This window comes from Geotrypetes seraphini, chromosome 9, assembly GCF_902459505.1.
Source record: "Geotrypetes seraphini chromosome 9, aGeoSer1.1, whole genome shotgun sequence".
Classification (NCBI taxonomy): Eukaryota; Metazoa; Chordata; class Amphibia; order Gymnophiona; family Dermophiidae; genus Geotrypetes; species Geotrypetes seraphini.
The window spans coordinates 150,086,577-150,105,800 of NC_047092.1; the positions used below are offsets into that span (position 1 = coordinate 150,086,577).

Sequence of the window (19,224 nt, forward strand, 5' to 3'; positions counted from 1 at the left end):
TGAATATCAAAACAAGGCCAGGACATCTCACCCGTTTACAGAGAGCAGGATGCAGAAGAACGTAGTACTACTACTACTACTACTACTACTACTATTGCTAAAGCACTGAAAAACACATACAGCACTGTACATTTAAACATACAATAGATGGCCACGCACAGAGTTTGCGGCGAGAAAATCCATCCAAACTCATTTCCTGTCCCACCAAATGATCTACCAAAAAGGTTAATCAAAAAAGCAAAAAGCCATCTAAATAGATGACCTATATAATAAAGTCAAAATGAAGGAAAAGATCTCAGAATTGCCACTCCAGCGGATCATAATATTATAATCCACATAAGGAATTGTGGCGTGGTTATCTTTCATTGATCAAAAACCCTTCATGACTAATAATGTGACTTAATTCATCATAAATATTAATGTTTCACTACTCATCATAATTTAGATAAAATAGAAAAAATTATCCTATCATAAATATGTTTTTTTTACAAAGATTTTTCTTTTTCTTTTACTTTTACAAAAAAACTGTGCAAATTCGCAAATCTCAAAAGGTGCAAAACAGCAACTGCCAAATAGTTTTAACTGTGCAAATTAGCAAAACAGAAAATGCAGCAGAGCTGCTGCTCTTGTGCAAATAAGCAAAATAGAGCAAAGACATATCAGAAAGCCAAAAGGCACTTATCTTGTAGCTTAGTAATGCAAGATATATAGCTTAGTCCCCATGAACTGTATCCGACGGGTTAATCCTTTCTCATTTTTCTAATTAACGTTTGACCCACCAAATGATCTGCCAACAGAAGAGGAAAATGAGATTCCACCCATTTTGAAACCATAATATCACTCGCCAACCGCCCTGGTCGAAGAGAACAACCACCATCCTAATCCTGACCTAAAAAAATAATCGCCAGCATCATCCTGAAAGAATGGCCTGAAACTCCAAAAAAATGGTAGCTTAACCATGAGTCAGAGTAGCAGAAAGAACAAGTACCGAGTCGCCTCTGAAGACCAGACTCCATGAGCTGAGGAATGAAGGCACTGAGCCCCCCCAACCCGACAGCCTGGGATGTTCAGTGACATACCCTTGAAAAGAGCAATCTCGCTGAGCCACAAAATATACTGAGCGATGCTGGAGGAGCCAAGGAAATAATACAACCTGAGCCCAGAGAAAGCGGGAACCACCGGAACAAAAGCGACTGCCGAAGCATTCCAATGCGAAAGCAAGCCGAAGACCCCAGTGGAGGCAGCACCATGTAGCCCTGAACCTGAACAGAATCCCATACTGATGTTCTTGGTGACTGAAGAAGAAGGCAAACAGGAGACCGAAACCCATCGTCCTAGTCCCTGGGAAGAAACACATCGCTCTCCAACAAGAACAACAGCTTCCCGATATTCAAATAATCAGTATAGGAGAAAAGAGAGCCATGCAAATGTGAAGAGTCATGTCCAAAGAACTGAAGAAAAGAAATCACTCTTTGACGGGGATGTCATATGACCTGGCTGAAAGATACACAAATCAAGCAGTCAGCTAAGAAAGAAAGTAGGTGAATCTCCTGTTCGTGCCACAACACCACTACAACCCACATGTTTCAAAAGGTTCGTGAAGCCTCGGCCAGGCGAAATGGCAAGTGCAAAACTGAGAGCACTGCTCCAAGAGAAGCAAGCAAACCTAGTGCTGATTCGGTGTTCATAGCGAACCTGGAAATACTTCCCCAGTGGTACTTCTGAAATGTTTAACTTAGAGAAACTAATTCAGCACAATGAGATCCAGCCACCTGTCTGACCAAGTCCCTCATCCTGGGCACCATGACGTAAGTGGAAGAACCTCCCCTAAGTTCCTGAAAAACTGACAGAACTGCCCCGAGGACCAGTAACACATAAAAGGGAAGCTCAATACACAGAGACCCCAAGAACGAACTGGAAATCGGAGGAGGGTGCAAAGTGGCAAGCATCCTGAAAATGTCCCAAAGTCCCCTGACCTGACCTCATAGCATGTTCCCACTCATGAGAAAGCCTAAAGAGTTAGGGAAGAAGTCAAGATCCCTTCAGAATGAAGTGCAGGTGAGGAAACGGCTGGAGAAGAAATGCAAGTTCTGGAAGATAGTGTTGTGGCTATGACAAACGGCATCCGCCGAAGTGATAATGTCGCCCGAGGACGGCAAAGCAAAGATACGACCGATACTGTGGAAGAAATCAACATGTAATCAATCTTCTTTGAGAATCAACGCTGAAAGGAACTGCCGCAGATGAACTGCGCAATCTCACAGTTGTCACCCTGAAATAACTGATGTAGAATAAGTAAGTGAGCCAAAAAAAGAGCCAGTACCAGACCAACCAAACAACCCACCAGGAGTACCAGAAAGGAACAAGCATAACCACCCTGGCCCCAGTGGGCAAGAGGAACTGGAACCACTGCCTCGAGTTCCATGAACCACTGGAGTGGCCCAACACCAACCACACCTTTGGCTGCACAATACCTGGTGACCCCCATAAAGAATCCGTAGAAGGAGAGAAGGATGCAAAGTTGCAACCAACCGAAATAAGATCTAAAACCCATTGACCACACAGAGACATGTCTCCCCCTAAGTAAGAAAGCCGAATGATCTGGCAGAGGGAGTCAAGATCCCAACAAAGAAGTGTAGAAGGATGTGGCCCGGGCTAGACAAGACCAGGAAGGTCCAGATAGAGTAAAGAAACCTCTGTGAAAAAGTCCAGTTCGCAGCGAAAGAAGAAACAAAAGAATGAGTCCATGTAAGCATCTACAAACCCCAACTGCCCATAAAGAGAAGACGCACTAGGCAGAATTCAGAAGCTGCAATAAGCACCCTATGGCAAACGAACTGTACCATTAAGCCTTTAAGACAAAGCTGTAAGCTCAAAAGAGAGCCTCAGCGAGGAAAAAAACTGCCAGATATCCTACACCCCTCTCAAAAGCCACCTGCATCAAAAAGAGAGGAAGCCCAGACCTCAGAACCGGGAGTAATCGGTGAAAGGGTACTTGAGATAGACAATCCTGTGTGGCCCTAAAAGAGGTAGGTATAATGGACAAATTGACATACCCTCGGTCACCGAAGGTGAGCCCCGGGCTACAAGGAGCTGCACAGCACGAGCTGCCAGCTCAGAGGGCCGTCCAATATGCCAAAAAAGAAGACGGAGTCCGTAGACTGCTGCGAAATAGACGCCAAAATCGGGAGGCCTGGCTACTCAAAAAACAGAGGAAGACAGTCCTGCCACATGAAGAGGAGAAGCTCCATCCGGCCACCTCGCTTTCCCCGTATCTCAGCTGCACCTCAGAAAGGCTCATTGAAATCACTATGAAAGAATGCCATAGCGCAACCAAACACCCGCAGCGCTATCCAGAGACCCAGGGAATAAAACCTCCAAGTAGGTACAACCTTTAGATTGAGAGACTCCAAGAGACACCAGGAGAAACCCGCATAAAGCCCTGGGTAAATGCCAATCACTGATGACACTCTGCCGTGATGAACAATGTGCGAAGCCGGTGCGGAAGGCCCCCGAAATGAGCAGGCAAGCACCAAATGTAAAGCTCCCTGCAACACCCTGTCAAGCCAAACAAGGTGGGTGCCTAACACAAGCACGCACCAGAAACACAAGGCAAAGTACAAAGAAACACCCCCGAGATTAAGAACGGCATCCTGGACATCCAAATATAAAAAATTATTATTGGTTAATTTTATTTTGGGTTTTTTTTTGTTGTTGTTATTAATGCAGACCAAAAATAAATAAATCACAGCAAGCTCAGGGAAGTCTGACAACCCAGACACCCCAGCCCATTGAAAATGACAGCCTCGGGAAACACTGCGGCCCCGCCGACAGCGAAGGAGTTCGGCCCGCTGAAAATCAACTGCCTGGGGAAACGCTGCGGCACTGCCGACAGCAAGGAGTCTGGCCCGCTGAAAATTTCAGCCTCAGAAAACGCTGCAGCTCTGCCAACAGCGAAGGAGCTCGGTCCTGCTGAAAGTCTGGCCTCAGGAAACGCTGCGGCCCCGCCGACAGCGAAAGAGCTAAATCCCGCTGAAAAGTACAGCCACGGGCAACTGAATGACTCTGCCCACAGCAGAACAGAAAAAGCGCACACTGCCCACGCGCATGAAAAATGGCTGGCATTCAACAGCTTGCAAAATACAAAACCAGAGCCCGCCAAAAAAACAGAATCCCACACTGGAAATACCCAACGTTAGGACAGCCCCACCAAAACCATATAGCACAACACACAAAATAATTGGTGCAGTACTCACAGGACACTGAACCTGCATAGCAAACACCAACAGACAAAGCTATTCACAAGCTGTTGTATAGTGCTGGTTGAAGCCGGTGAGAGCCGGTTTTGCAGCACAAACAGGGCAGAATTGAAGAACTGTGGTCTTTTTTTTTTTTTTCTTTAAAAAAGATGGGAAAGAAGAAAAATGGAGACCCAGTCAGACCCTCTATCATTGGAGGGAGGGTGAGGCAGGGACCTGGGGGGGGGGGCCAGATGTAACCCCTAAAGCCGGCACCGTTCAGCCGGTCACCCCTGTCTCACTGAAGAGGAAACCCCAACAGGAGAAAACAATGTTCCAGACACAGCCAGAATCCAGGAGCTAGTTGAATAGCGACCATCACCTGCTGGGAGATAGAGCATACTGGAGATACAGGAGGCGTGCCAGCCAATAGGACCACCTGGATTTGTAGAAGCTGTGAGGGACTGCTTCATGGAGCAACTAGTCAAAGAACCGACGCGAGGGGGTGCTACTCTTGACCTCATCCTAAACGAATTAGGGGGGCCTGCAAGAGGGGTAGAAGTGGGAGGACCACTAGGCAACAGTGATCACAACGCGATCAGATTCACATTAGAAAGGGGGACACCAATAGTAAGGAGGACCGCAACAACTGCGCTCAACTTCAAGAAAGGGAACTATGTTGCTATGAGGGAAATGGTGGGGAGGAAGCTCAGAAACATCTTTAGGATGGAGACTGTGGGAAGCGCCTGGACCCTATTCAGGGACACCCTGCAGGAAGCACAAAGAATGTACGTCCCCAGTTTCAGGAAAGGCTGCAAGAACAAGCGATCAAAGGACCCGGTTTGGATGTCAACTGAAGTAAAGAGGGCAATAAATGACAAAAAAGTATCCTTCCGGAGATGGAAAAAGGACCCAACGGAGGAAAATCACCAGGCGCACAGGAAATGCCAAAAGGAATGCCACCAAGAGGTTAGAAAAGCGAAAGGGGAATACGAAGAGGGGCTGGCCAGGGAGGCGAAAAACTTCAAGGCATTCTTCAGTTACGTAAAGGGGAAGCGACCAGCGAGAGAGGAGGTGGGGCCGTTGGACGATGGGGATAGGAAGGGAGTGATTAAGGAGGATAAAGAGGTAGCTGAGAGGTTGAACATGTTCTTCTCGTCGGTTTTCATGAGCGAAGACACATCTAATATACCGGACTCAGAGGAGCTCATGAGTGGGGAACAGGCCAAAAAATTGGAGCACATAGAGGTAAATAAGGAGGATGTCCTCAAACAGATAGACAGGTTAAAATGCAGTAAATCACCGGGCCCGGACGGGATCCACCCAAGGGTTCTGAAGGAACTAAGACAAGAAATAGCGGGCACTAAGACACTAAATAGCGGGAACTAAATAGCGGGCACTAAATAGCGGGAACTAAGACAAGAAATAGCGGGCACAATCCAGCACGTTTGCAACCTATCCTTGAAAACTGGTGAGGTACCAGAGGACTGGAAATTGGCGAATGTCACACCTATCTTCAAGAAGGGATCGAGGGGTGACCCCGGGAACTACAGGCCGGTGAGCCTGAGTTCAATTATAGGGAAGATGGTGGAAGCTATGATCAAGGACGGCATTTGCGAGCACATCGAGAGGAATGGCCTACTGATAACAAGCCAGCACGGATTCTGTAAGGGAAGGTCGTGCCTAACGAACCTTCTGTACTTCTAGGGAATAAGCAGTCGGGTGGACAATGGGGAACCCATAGACATCATTTACCTCGATTTTCAAAAGGCTTTCGACAAGGTGCCACATGAAAGGCTGCTTAGGAAGCTGTGGAACCACGGGGTGGGAGGGGATGTACACAGATGGATCAAGCACTGGTTGTCGGGTAGACTGCAGAGGGTCGGATTGAAGGGCCAATATTCTGACTGGCAGGGAGTCACGAGCGGTGTGCCAAGGGATCGGTGCTGGGGCCGTTACTCTTCAACATATTTATCAATGACCTGGAAAAGGCGGCAAAGTGCGAGGTTATAAAATTTGCAGACGATACCAAACTGTGCGGTAGAGTTAGGTCCAGGGAGGAGTGTGAGGACCTGCAAAGGGACCTGGACAAGCTGGAAGACTGGGTAAACAAATGGCAAATGCGCTTTAACGTGGAAAAATGCAACGTCATGCATATAGGGAAAAAGAACCCGTTGTTCAACTACAAATTGGGGGGGCATTGTTGGGAGACAGCAGACTTGAGAGAGACTTGGGTGTGCTGGTGGATGCATCACTGAAGCCATCTGCACAGTGCGCAGCAGCCTCGAAAAAAGCCAACAGGATGCTGGTCATCATAAAGAGGGGCATAACAACCAGGACGCGGGAAGTCATCATGCCATTGTATCGAGCGATGGTGCGTCCACATCTGGAATACTGCGTTCAGTATTGGTCGCCACACCTCAAGAAGGACATGGCGGTACTTGAGAGAGTCCAAAGGAGAGCAACGAAACTGGTAAAAGGGCTGGAACACTGCCCATACGCCGAGAGGTTGGATAGGCTGGGGCTCTTCTCTTTGGAAAAAAGGAGGCTCAGGGGAGATATGATAGAGACCTTCAAGATCATGAGGGGCATAGACAGGGTGGATAGGGACAGATTCTTCAGACTGAAGGGGACAACAAGTACGAGGGGGCGTTCGGAGAAACTGAAGGGAGATAGGTTCAAAACAAATGCAAGGAAGTTTTTTTTCACCCAAAGGGTCGTGGACACTTGGAATGCGCTACCGGAGGAAGTGATCAGGCAGAGTACGGTACAGGGATTCAAACAGGGATTGGACGGATTCCTGAGGGATAAAGGGATCGTGGGATACTGAGAGAGGTGCTGGGATGTAACACAGGTATAGAAAGCTAACCAGGTAATAAGTATAGAAACCCAACTGGTCGTGCATGTGCAAGACCGGAGGGTTAGGACTACGATGGGAAGATAGGACTTCAATGAGAAACCAAGGTGGCAAGGGAGCCCCTTCTGGTGATTCAGACAGGTCGTGACCTGTTTGGGCCGCCGCGGGAGCGGACTGCCGGGCAGGATGGACCTATGGTCTGACCCGGCGGAGGCACTGCTTATGTTCTTATGTTCTTATAATTTCTCTATCTCCGCCTGTTGGTAGATGTGGGCTATCCCACTAGTCTCTGGATTCATCTGCTGCTGTTGCTAAGGAAACAGAGTTAAGAGCACAAACAGAAGGAAGTGCAACCAGAGACTGGGAAAAGAAGATTAGAAAAATAATATCACCAGACAAGGGGAGGGAAAATGATTTTATTTTCCATTTAGTGATTGCAATGTCAGTTTTGAGAATTAACATCTGCTATCTGTATTTTGCACTGATCAGGAAGAAATGCATTTCTTTCTATTTCTCTGGTATTGCACTGCATGCAGAGTCTGGCATCTTTGGTTGTGTATATTAGTACTTTTAGTTTGTGGTCCTGTATTTGCATAGGGTTTATCAGTGTTCTGGTAGATGATCTTTGTCTGTTTCTTCAACCCTTTTGGATCCAGAATCACCCTCAATTAGCAGACACCACTACCCTAGAGTTACAATATGGCTCCAGAAAAAGGAAGATGGATTGGAATATCTGGATTTTATTTCCATTGCTTTCAATAGAAGTAAAATTCAGATATCTCAATCCATCCTCCTTTTTCTGAACTGTGTCCTGTTTGGTTTCTCACTGAAAACGCAATAAGTCATATGTTATTGGTTAATGTTAAGGATTGCCTGTATAGATTTCAAAGTTCATGGAAATGACTGAGAGAAAACCACCAAGTTATTTACATGTGATATTCTGAGAGCTATACTTGATTAAATTTTTTTGTCTTTATTTGCTGGCTTTGTTTTGCTGCTCAGAAATGGACATTGTGTTTGGTTTGCCTTTACTCTGAGTAAAGCAGTAAGCCATGTGCTATTGGTTTGCTTTTACGATGGATAAAAAGCACTTAGGAGGTCTTTTACTAAGGCGCACCAGCCAATTTAGCAAGTGCTAAATATTAGCGTGTGCTAAATGCTAATGCATCCATAGAATATAAATCGGCTGGTGCACCTTAGTAAAAGACCCACTTATTTTTGGGGGGTTTTTTAAATTAACTTTTCAGATTATACAATCCATAAAACAACAAAGAAAATGGAGATTATTATATAAAGGAAAACTTACTAACAAAAAAGGAAAATCCATCTAGTCCTCTTCAAGGGAGGAGTCTTTTCTTAACACATTCAATCAAATAATAACTGAGCCAAATGATCCTAAATTTTATGAGCATTACTAACTAGTTCTATTCCACTTCAAGACTGTACATTCTCATACTCTTTCAGAAATCTTTCCAATTGTAGTAGGTCCTAGAATATAAAATCGTTATTCTGAAAATTCAATACACATTTGCATGGAAATTTTAAAAAGAATGTGGCTTTCAGGGCAATCACTCTAGGCTTCAAGGCCAAGACCTTTCACTTAAGTTGAGTCACCCTGGCCACATCTGTAAATATCATCAACTTAGCTCCACAGAATTTCTCTTTTTTTTTTTTTTTTTTAAGTACATTTTCATTATTAAAGATTTATCTTGTTCAGAAAGACAAGAAACCAAAAGGGTTGATCTGGTTGATATAACATCTTGTGTATTTATCAAGAATAAAAAAAAAAAAAGAGGTGGTTTAGCAATAATTCTTCGAGACCACTTAAAGTTCCAAGTGTTAGACTCCAAACTGGAAATTCTCACCTGTAAAATATCTAAAGAGGATTGCAAAGACAACTTGATCCTCACGATATTTTACATTCCCCCCAACAAATGGCACCTAGCAAAAGAGGAATTGTACAAATTCCTCCTTGAAAACTCGGTACCTACAACTTTATAGCCAGGGATGTTAATTTACACCTCAAACAGGCAGACAATTCCAACGTAACTTTCCTTCCTTACATCATTAGGGTTCTCCAAACCATCCCCAACTAAAACCCACCAGAAAGGTTACCACTTAGATCTGATCACATTCCTTTCTAATGCCCCAACGACACTCAGTATAAGTCTCAAAGGTGAAACCTGGTCCAATAATAATAATAACTTTATTTTTATATACCGCCAAAGCCATAGTAGTTCAAGGCGGTTTACAACAAGAAGAGCTGGACAGTCAGCGAAGGAAAAATAACAATGGAGATTTTGGATACAGCGAAGAAGAAAAAAAAAATAACAGTGAGGATTTTGGTTGCATAAAGTCACAATGTGGGGAAGCAAGAAGATGTGAAAAGGAGTACAGTACAGGGTTTAAGGGTTCTTGGTTACAAATCGGTTGAACAGGTTTGTTTTTATTAGTTTTCTGAAGTTAAGATAGGATGAGGAGAGTTTGATGAAGTTGCCTAGCCAGTTGTTTTGTTGATTTGCTTGGAAGGCTAGTCGGACCATCTCTTATGCAACTTTGAACTATGCTGGATTAAAAGACAACTTAAAACAAAACCAAGGAACAACTTCAAAGAGAAAACTATTTGCACAAGAGGACAGCTGAACCCAGTAGAATTTTGGACGCACTATAGCTTAATCTCCAACCCAGCTTTTGACCCTAACTTCATTTTAGGATGGAAAAACTTTAGTGATCAGGTCTTAAACGACATAGCCCCTCTGATAAAACATAAAAAGACAACATTTATCAGACAACCGATACGATACCAACTTAATGGTCTTAAAGCGAGAATTACGCAAATTGGAAAAAATATTGTGCAAATCAGGGAAAGATGACTTACTTGGCGACTAAAGGTTAAAGAATACAAAATAATGATCAAAGAAAAGCGTAGCAAACATTACTCCCAAAAAATTAATCCTCCTACTTTAAATATTGGACAACTGTCCACCGACTATTATGAAAACAGCTCTTATCTCCTTCAAGGCTGAACTTTTTAACTGGGTTTCATCATGCATGCGTACCGGTAAATTCCTGGAGGAACTTGGTCATATCCTCGTGACTCCTATTATCAAAAACCCAAAGAAGTCCATTTCCTTGATAGCCAACTACAGACCCATTGCCAACATACCATTCTTTCTTAAACTAATGGAAGGTCTGGTTAACATCGACCTCACAGAATATTTAGAGAAGTTTAACATTCTACATGATTCTCAATCTGGCTTCTGAACAAATTACAGCACTGAAAGTTTTGGCCTCCATGGCTGACTATCTTCTCCATTTGTTTTCCCGGGGAAAAAGCACACTGGTACTGCAGTTCGACCTGAGCAGTTCCTTTGACCTTATTGATCATGATCTCCTACTTAGGTGCCTTGATTCCATCGGCATTTCTGGACAGGTACTAAATTGGTTCAAGGGTTTCCTAAAAAAACGTACATACCAGGTCTACAGCGAAGGAGCCTACTCTAAAGTTTGGTCCAATCCTTGCAGAATGCCAAAGGGCTCCCCACTCTCCCCCTCACTTTTCAATATCTACATGGCTTCACTAGGAAATATGTTATCTGATTTAAAACTGAAATCGTACATATACGCGGATGATATAACAATTATTATTCTCATAACCTCACTAACCCGAGACAGAACAATTTATCTCATCTGTCCTTACCAAGGTAGAACATTGGACTATGCACTCCAAACTAAAACTGAATCCCGAAAAAAGCAAGATTTTCTTGGCAAGTCCCAATAACAAGATTGTGAACACCTCCTTGAGACTAAATGGATCAGATTACCCAATTAATCCCAAAACCAAAATCCTTGGCGTCACCCTGGACCGAAGCCTGACGTTTGAAGATCACGTTTGAAGATCAACCACTCTTTCAGTGACAGCAGGAAATTCTTTTTCACTGAAAGAGTGGTTGATCGCTGGAATAGTCTTCCACTACAGGTGATTGAGGCCAGCAGCGTGCCTGATTTTAAGGCCAAATGGGATCGGCACATGGGATCTATTCACAGGGCAAAGGTAGGGGAGGGACATTAAGGTGGGCAGACTAGATGGGCCGTGGGCCCTTATCTGCCGTCTATTTCTATGTTTCTATGTTTCTAATGCTCAAGTCAAAAAATGCTTTTTCACTCTATGGAAACTTCGTACCATTAAACGATACTTTGATTTATTTTCCTTTTGACTGCTGCTTCAATCCCTGATCTTAAGTACCTTAGACTACTGCAATATTATATACTTGGGATCGCTCAAGAAAACCAAACAACTGAGAGTCATCCAAAATGCTGCAGTCCGTCTCATTTATGGACTCAAGAAATCAGACCATGTAAGCCCATATTACAAAAAACTACACTGGCTGCCTGTGGAAGCAAAGGTCATTTTTAAGTTTGCTTGCCTTTGCTTCAAAACCATCCTGTCTCACCAATTCGAATTCCCAGGCACAACTAATACATGCAGTACCTACTTGTTCGCTTTTCCATCCCTAAAAGGGCTGCACCTACAAGAGATACCTCGATAGAACACTATCATTCCAAGCAGGCAAATGGAACAAATGTTTAACCAACTTCATCTCAAATGCATTTTCGGACCAAAAGTTTAGAAAGTCAATTAAAACTTATCTCTTTGACAAATTTCTCTGACCCCACTTCAACCTGATGTACTTCCAAAACACTTCCAGATAAGCCTGACTAAACTTAGCATGCCAATGTAATTTTGAAAGTTCTCTGTAATGTCGCTATCTGTATACAATCTCTTCCCTTGTAAACCGCTTAGAACTGTTTGTGGTATGGCGGTATATAAAAATAAAGTTATTATTATTATCTTCTAAAAATGCTGTTAATTCTATTTCTGTGGATATCAACCAATCAACCTCTTGTTCTCCTGGAAGTATTTTCTTAAAGGGACTATAATAACACTTAGGAAAATTTAAAGTAGAATTGATAATTGTTAATTATTAGTATATGGGAGGGAGGGGTGGGATTCTTTTATATTTATGTATTGGAAGATTACAAATAAGATTGTCAAGTGATTAATTAATATATTTCTGATGGATTATTGTACACTTGTAATTTTTGAAAACGACTAAAGATTTATTTAAAAAAATAAATAAATAAAGTAGTTTCCTTATCTAACCCTAGAATATTTCCTCCTGAGGATCTCAGGGGAAAGAAGATATATCTTATGAAAATTAATCATTCTCAGATTTCTAGCTCTATCTGCGTTTTCAAGCACTTTTATTTTGAAGTGAATTCACAATAGGTCTAGGGATGTTACACCTGTGAAAAAACCTTGTTGGGTTATATTCTCTCAACTCCATATTACAGACTGGTCCCGATTGTGAGTTGGGTAAACTGAGGACCCATCACTATATTTAATGAATTTATTAATGCAAACATTTCACTATTATTGTTAATGTTTGGCATTCATTCATGATGGTGATCTCCCAGTGTATTGTTGTTTATAGGAGGAATATTTTTGTATTCTATTTTTCCTTGTTTTTTGGGTTAAGTTTTTGTTAAAATTTAAAGTGACAGCACACTTCTGTTCATACCAGGTTATGTGGATGACGTCACCCACGTGTGAGAATATATACCTGCTACAGGTAAGCAACTTTGCTTTTTTGTAGCATTTTAGATCATCTAATGCAGGGGTGTCAAAGTCCCTCCTCGAGGGCCAAATCCAGTCGGGTTTTCAGGATTTCCTCAATGAATATGCATGAGATCTATTAGCATACAATGAAAGCAATGCATGCAAATAGATTTCATGCATAATCATTGGGGAAATCCTGAAAACCCGAATGGATTGAGGCCCTCGAGGAGGAACTTTGACACCCCTGATCTAATGCAATGTAAGGTGTGAGAGAAGATACAAAGCCTCCTATAGCATTATGGGAGATCATCAATTTTTCAACCTAGCAAATGAAAGCTTTTGCACCACTGGATACCTGTTAACTGAAGAATCTGACCTACTTTTGGTGGTTATAACTTAAGCATGCAAAGTAAATGAGTTTCTGGGTCTAGTATCTGATCTGCTGTATACAAAATTTTACAACAGGGTGCTTCTGCATACTCATCCAAAAGTCCTTCCTAAGGTACTGTCCACCTTAGTATGTTGTTCTGCCAGTATTTTTCTCAAGCTTCATGCCCACAAAGGCACATTGCACACAGCAGACAAAAACATTTGATGTTCACCCAGCTTTATTTTTGTTATAAAATTTGGTATACTGCCTTTCAAGCTCTCTCAAAACATCACCAATCCCATCAGAACATCACAGTCTCAACATAGGGTTCAAATTGTTTATCAAATTTAACCAAAGTGGAAGAAAAAGCCTCTCATGAATGGAGTAAAGTCAGGAATCATTTTATAATCTATACTTGGACAGTTAGCAAGGCACAAAATAAAGCATCTTCAGCTTCTTAGTTTTTATTCATTTACTGACCAGCTTTCATCGTTCACACCAAATCAGTTTAAGAAAAATCACTAGGGTCACAGAAATTAATCAAGAGGGGTAAAAGAATAGACATGGAGAGTCAAAGCAGTTTATAATAAAAGAAGAGACTACAATTAGAAGCAAGGAAAGGGTTAGAAAAAGGCTCAAAATGTTACCATCCCAAAAACCCACTCAAACAGATACAGTGAGGATGATGCCTATAGACATTATGAGTTGCTCACTAACAGATCTTATCTCTAATAGTGACCCAAATACTAGTCAGATGAATAGATTCTAACATAAAATTGCCTTCTCAAAGAAGTCCTGACCCAAACCATGACAACCAACCAATACTGAAGAGACTAATGAGGCACAGAGGTTTAAACTGAAAACAACTGATAAAGGAATGTTTGATGGAAAAAAAAAAATGTACGGTTATTTTTCAAAACTAACAAGCACCTCAAGAGACAATGTGGGGAAAGAGGGGCACCAAACAGACTAATCTATATGTAAACGATCTATTAACATTTGAACCTTCAATGGTTTAAGTCAAACCTTTTATATGATTGCTTGTTAGACTCACTTAAGGGATTATATACCAGAAACATCTAATTCACCTAACTGCACTAAGCAGCGAGGGCTAGACAAACTGTAAAAGGTGAATATATAAATACATACAAGATTTGGATTAACCCAACACTCTGATTCATATTTGGCAAAACAAAAGTGTATATCATCTTGTGATTATCCACTTACTTGCTAATTTAGCCTGTAATCCTGAAGGTCCAGGTTTTGAGGTCTCTGACTTGGAAGACCCTGGGAGAGAGAGTTTTGTTTTAGGTAAACTAACTTTTGGACTAAAACGAGCTGCCCAGTCAAACTTAGAAGAGCCACTACTTTTGGTCTGCTCTTTTTCTCGACTGCTTCTTCGAGGGCTGGGACTGGATGCAGAACGGGAACGTCTGGCCTTACTCTGGTCTTTTCCTTGTTTCACTCTGGCACCCTGAAGTACAGTGGAAGAAGCACAGGCAATAGTTGATGAGGAGGAGGATGTAGAAGCAGAAGAAGAAGAAGAATCTGTGATGGTGCTACACCCAGCTTTGGCTGCGGTCGCTGATTTTGAAGCCAGCTTGGTTGGTTTTGCAGATCTCTCTTCAGCACCAGTTGAATCAACTGCTGTACTACTCTTTACACAAGATAAATTCTCTGTCCTTTTTCTTTTCTGGTTTGGGGAGCTACCGGTAGCTCCACCCTTCCTGGTATAGGCTTTACTTGTTGATGGCAATTGTGCAGATTCTGAATGCTGGTCTTGGTCTATGTGTCTCTTCTTAGATTTACAATGAGGTTTGTGCGTTTCTGAAGTCTCAGTGTTCCGAAGTGATTTGGGTTTTTTAGCAAAGCTAGGAGAATTGGTCCTATTATAATCTGGACTAGCACTGCGTTTTACACCTCGAGCACTGTCTTTCTTAGGCACGTGCCCTGTTTTCTGTCTTTCTGAAGTATGTATTCGTTCTGGGTCCTCTTGTGGTATCGAAACAGTAGAAGAACTACAACCTCTGGAAAGAGAAAGCATATATTAGCAATACTGATCATCAGAATTCTATGCAATACGAAACAAGTATAAGATTCTTAAGTCCTTAAAAAGCATTGTATTTTGGCCTACTCTAGTTTGAAGATTATTTTGAATCCCAACAAAGAAGTTTCAATAATGGTGAAAGAAAGCCAGGAGTATTTAAGAGGAAGGCAGAGTAAAGAACTCAAATTATCCCTGTCATCTTCTCAGCAGGCTGTAGAGACAAGGAAAAAACACAATTGGAAGTATCTGTATACAAATGCTAGAACCTTAAAAAATAAAATAGGAGAGTACATAGCATTGAATGACGAAGTAGACATAATAGGCATCTTATTGATCTGGTAGGAGGATAATCAATGGGACATAGTGTTACCTGGGTACATATTATATCACAAGGATAGTGTAAATCAAATTGGAGAGGAGGTTGTGCTAGTTAAAGAGGGAACTGAATCAAACAAAATAAAACATTCTGCAGGATAGATAACAGTTTGGAATCCATAAGAACAGAAATTCCATTTGTGAAGGAAAAGAATATACAGGTAGGATATTAGCATCCCCCGGGACAGAATGAGCAGACAGATAAAGAAATGTTTTCAGTGATTATAAAAGCTAACAAATTGGGCAAAATTATAATAATGGGTGATTTCAATTACCAGAATAAATATAACAAAGCTTCACTTCAAAATCTATTTTCAGTGGGAGATATACACATATTATTTCTATAGAACCATATAAAATGTGGAGAATAAAAGACCTCAGAGAAACTTAAACACCCACCTTCAAGTGAGATTACCACACCTCCACCACTGGTCAAATAAACCCTCTACCTAATGGCAAAAAAGTGACATTATAAATTTAAAAAACACAAAATAGAAAAATCTGTGTCACTTTAGCAACCCACTGAAACCTCATCCAGAAACAGCACAATATTGTAACAAAAAACAAAACATATCCACATAATGGAAAAAGGATCCAAATGAAGAAAATAAAATGCATTGGCAACTTAGATGCAAAGCATTGATAAAGAAAGCTAAGAAAGAATATGAAGAGAAACTTGTCAAAGAGGCAAAAACATAACAATTTTTAGGTACATCAGAAGCAGAAAACCTGTGAGAGAATAGATGGGACCGCTGGATGATCAAGGAGCAAAAGGGGCACTCAGGAGGATATTGCTATAGCGGAAAGGCTGAATGAATTATTTGCTTCAATCTTTACAGAAGATGTAATTGATCTACCTGAACCGGAAATGGTTTTCAAGGGTGATGGGCGGAGGAATTGAAAGAAATCTTGGTGAATCTGGAAGATGTACTAAGCTAGATTGGCAAATTAAAAAGTGATAAATCACCAGGACCAGATAGTATACATCCCAGGATACTGAAAGAACTCAAATATGAGATTGCTAACCAACACCTGCAGCAAAAACACTACCATCTCTACCACACTTTCATACACCAGACGAGATGGAGCTCAGATCAACCAACTGTCCCAGTAAGGGTGGACTTGGACCCCCTGTTGGCGGAAAGCCACCACAACTACCATCACTTTGACAAAATTGCATATGCCGTCGCAAGACCAAAGGGCAGAGCTGCAGACTGGAAATGGTGTTGCAGAATATGAAAATGCAGCAACTTGCAAACCGAAAATGAAAAATAGCGATTTGGGGTCTGAACCCTACCCTCAGAAACTGTGAAAAACGACTTTAAAATTGTTTTGCAAGCCACCCCCGAAGTTCCCATTGGAGATAATGGAGGTTTACTTAAAGTATACAGTAGCAGGCCATCAGCAGCTTTAAACAGCATTTGAATGGAGGAAAATAATTTCTGCCTCAGAAACATCTCCAAATGGATCCAGACTTGAAATCTTCAGACTGCCAGCCGGCCAGACACCGACTACAACCTCCGCCACCATAGATCCTAATCCACAAGGTTAGGGGCGGGAAAGGCAGCCTGTGCTTGAAACCCGTGACAAAATCACCAGCAAGCAGACTCCCAGGGTAAGAGACCACCAGTCTAGAAATAGTGGCACACAGCAGGCTGGCTCCACAGATCCACCAGAGTTTCTCTGTGAGGCAGCTGTCCAGCACCGCAGGACTCTGTCCTTTCCTCCAAAATGGGACCACCTGGAATGGGTCTCAAGGCACTGAAGTCACCAAGAAAACGAACTATAAGAAAAAGAAGCAGAGCAACTGCAAAGACTTCTGCATGGATTGCTTGCAGAAATTGTAACTGAATACGTTTGCTAGCTCTCAGGCTAAGGGGGAGGAGCGTATGCTCAGAAAAGTTTGTGGATTTCTGCAACTCCCAGATTGTGGGTTGGGATTGAACACCTAGTGTATGGAATTCGGAAGGGATGTAACAAACACCATTAAGATTGTACAAAATATATGGCATAAGCTGCAGCATGTGTTGGAAACATTGTAGCTAGGATGGAGACTTTTGCCTTATTGTGGGGATGTCCTGTCAAAGCCTTACTGGTGTATGGTGGGGCAATTTTTAGTTTGTATTACCCGTAAACATTGTCCCTTATTGATTTAACACTTCCTACTTAATACTCCAACTCCTATGTATACAATAGAAGAGTATAGATTTGCAGCACTTGTATTTACAGTGGCATGCCTAGCTATTGCTATGTACAGGTAGTCCAGTACAACTCCTGATATACAATGGATATGGAACAAACTTGACTATTTTCACCTTATGTCTAAGTTGACTGCTATACAATGTAATTCTCTGAAACCCTATCATAAGTTATAGGATATATAGACATCCTGGAAGGGATATAACTAACAGTTCTCTTGATTTTTAATTAAGGTTCATGGTATTGAACACTGGAAGAAAACTGCATATTTTGGATACACACAAAGTGGGGGGAGGAAAAGGATTCTAACAGGGGGGAAAAAAAATCAAAGAGTGCTTGATGCTTAATATTGTCCTCCCTCCAATCCCCTAAACCTCCCTCCTTTCCTCCCTCCAGCCCCCATAGTAGCAGCAGCGGACTAGACAAACCTCTTACTCTGTCCATTCCTAAAGCTCCCCCACCCAGACCCCTCAGAAGCAGCCACGGTCCTGACCCGCCAACCAACCCCATCACATACCCGAAGCAGCAGTGGTGGCAGCAGCCCTGACTCGTCAACACCCCTTCCTCCTTCCCTCACTTACTCGAAGCTGAAGCGGCGGTCCTGACCTACTAATCCCCCCATCCCTCCAGCCCCGAAGAAGCAGTCCTGATCTGCCACCCCCCCCCCCCCACACTTACCCAAAAGCAGCAGTGGCAGCAATTGCCTTGACCCAAGAACCCCCCTTCCTCTTTCCCTCACTTACACAAAGCAGTGGCGGGATGGTCCTGACCCACCAACCAGGGCTGTAGTCGTGGGTACCAGAAACTGAGGCGTCAGAGTTGAAGGATTTATCTACCGACTCCACAGCCTGGCACCAACCCTCCCTTCCTCATTTACCCAAAGAAGCGGCTGCAGCTAGTTAGCAGAGGTAGTGCTGTAAACAGGCTGCTTGCAGCCAGCCCCGGCAGGGCCTTTCCTCTGCCACATCAGCTACCTCTGCTGCTGCTGACTGCTGCTTTGGGTAAGTGAGGGGGTCCAGAAGGCCAGAGCCACACAGAGGAAGGGAGGGCAAAGGTGCACCAGAAGTATCACAAAGCCTAAGGCCTCCAGGAATATGGACATGACTTCATGGCATTCTTTCCCGTAGCAGAGTTGGACTTCAGAAAGGGTATCATCCACTGGGAAATCCCTGTGTTTTAGCTGTTCTGCTAGTGAACTAGCTCTTGTCATAAAGACCCACTGGATGGTAGAGATTGCGACTGACTGGATTGCTGAATGAATAGAAGTTTCAATCTTGTCTTTTTTGTTATCTTACTGAGCATCCCAGAACAAAAATGAAGAAAAATTAAGATAGCTTTGTGATAAGGACCACAAGAACTCCAGGATTAAAAAAGAAACTCTGCTCTCGGGGTTCCTCAATATTGTCTGAGGCTACCAATCAATACCTGGGAACTTCTGAAGTGAACTTATGAAAACCAACTTAAAATCAGGCCAATAGTTGATTCCCACCGGTAAGAGTTTATGTTTTAAATACTGCA

At 42.6% G+C, this 19,224-nt stretch overlaps 1 protein-coding gene across 10 annotated transcripts in view; it reads right to left on the reverse strand.

Moving 5' to 3' along the window:
- TRIP12 (thyroid hormone receptor interactor 12) overlaps nucleotides 1-19,224 on the reverse strand; it is a 448,602-nt gene that overhangs the window by 379,718 nt on the left and 49,660 nt on the right. For all 10 annotated transcript variants that reach the window (XM_033958326.1, XM_033958328.1, XM_033958334.1 and 7 more), the window contains exon 6: nucleotides 14,313-15,112. In XM_033958326.1, coding sequence (XP_033814217.1) covers nucleotides 14,313-15,112 — 800 coding nt within the window. The remainder of the gene's footprint in view (nucleotides 1-14,312; nucleotides 15,113-19,224) is intronic.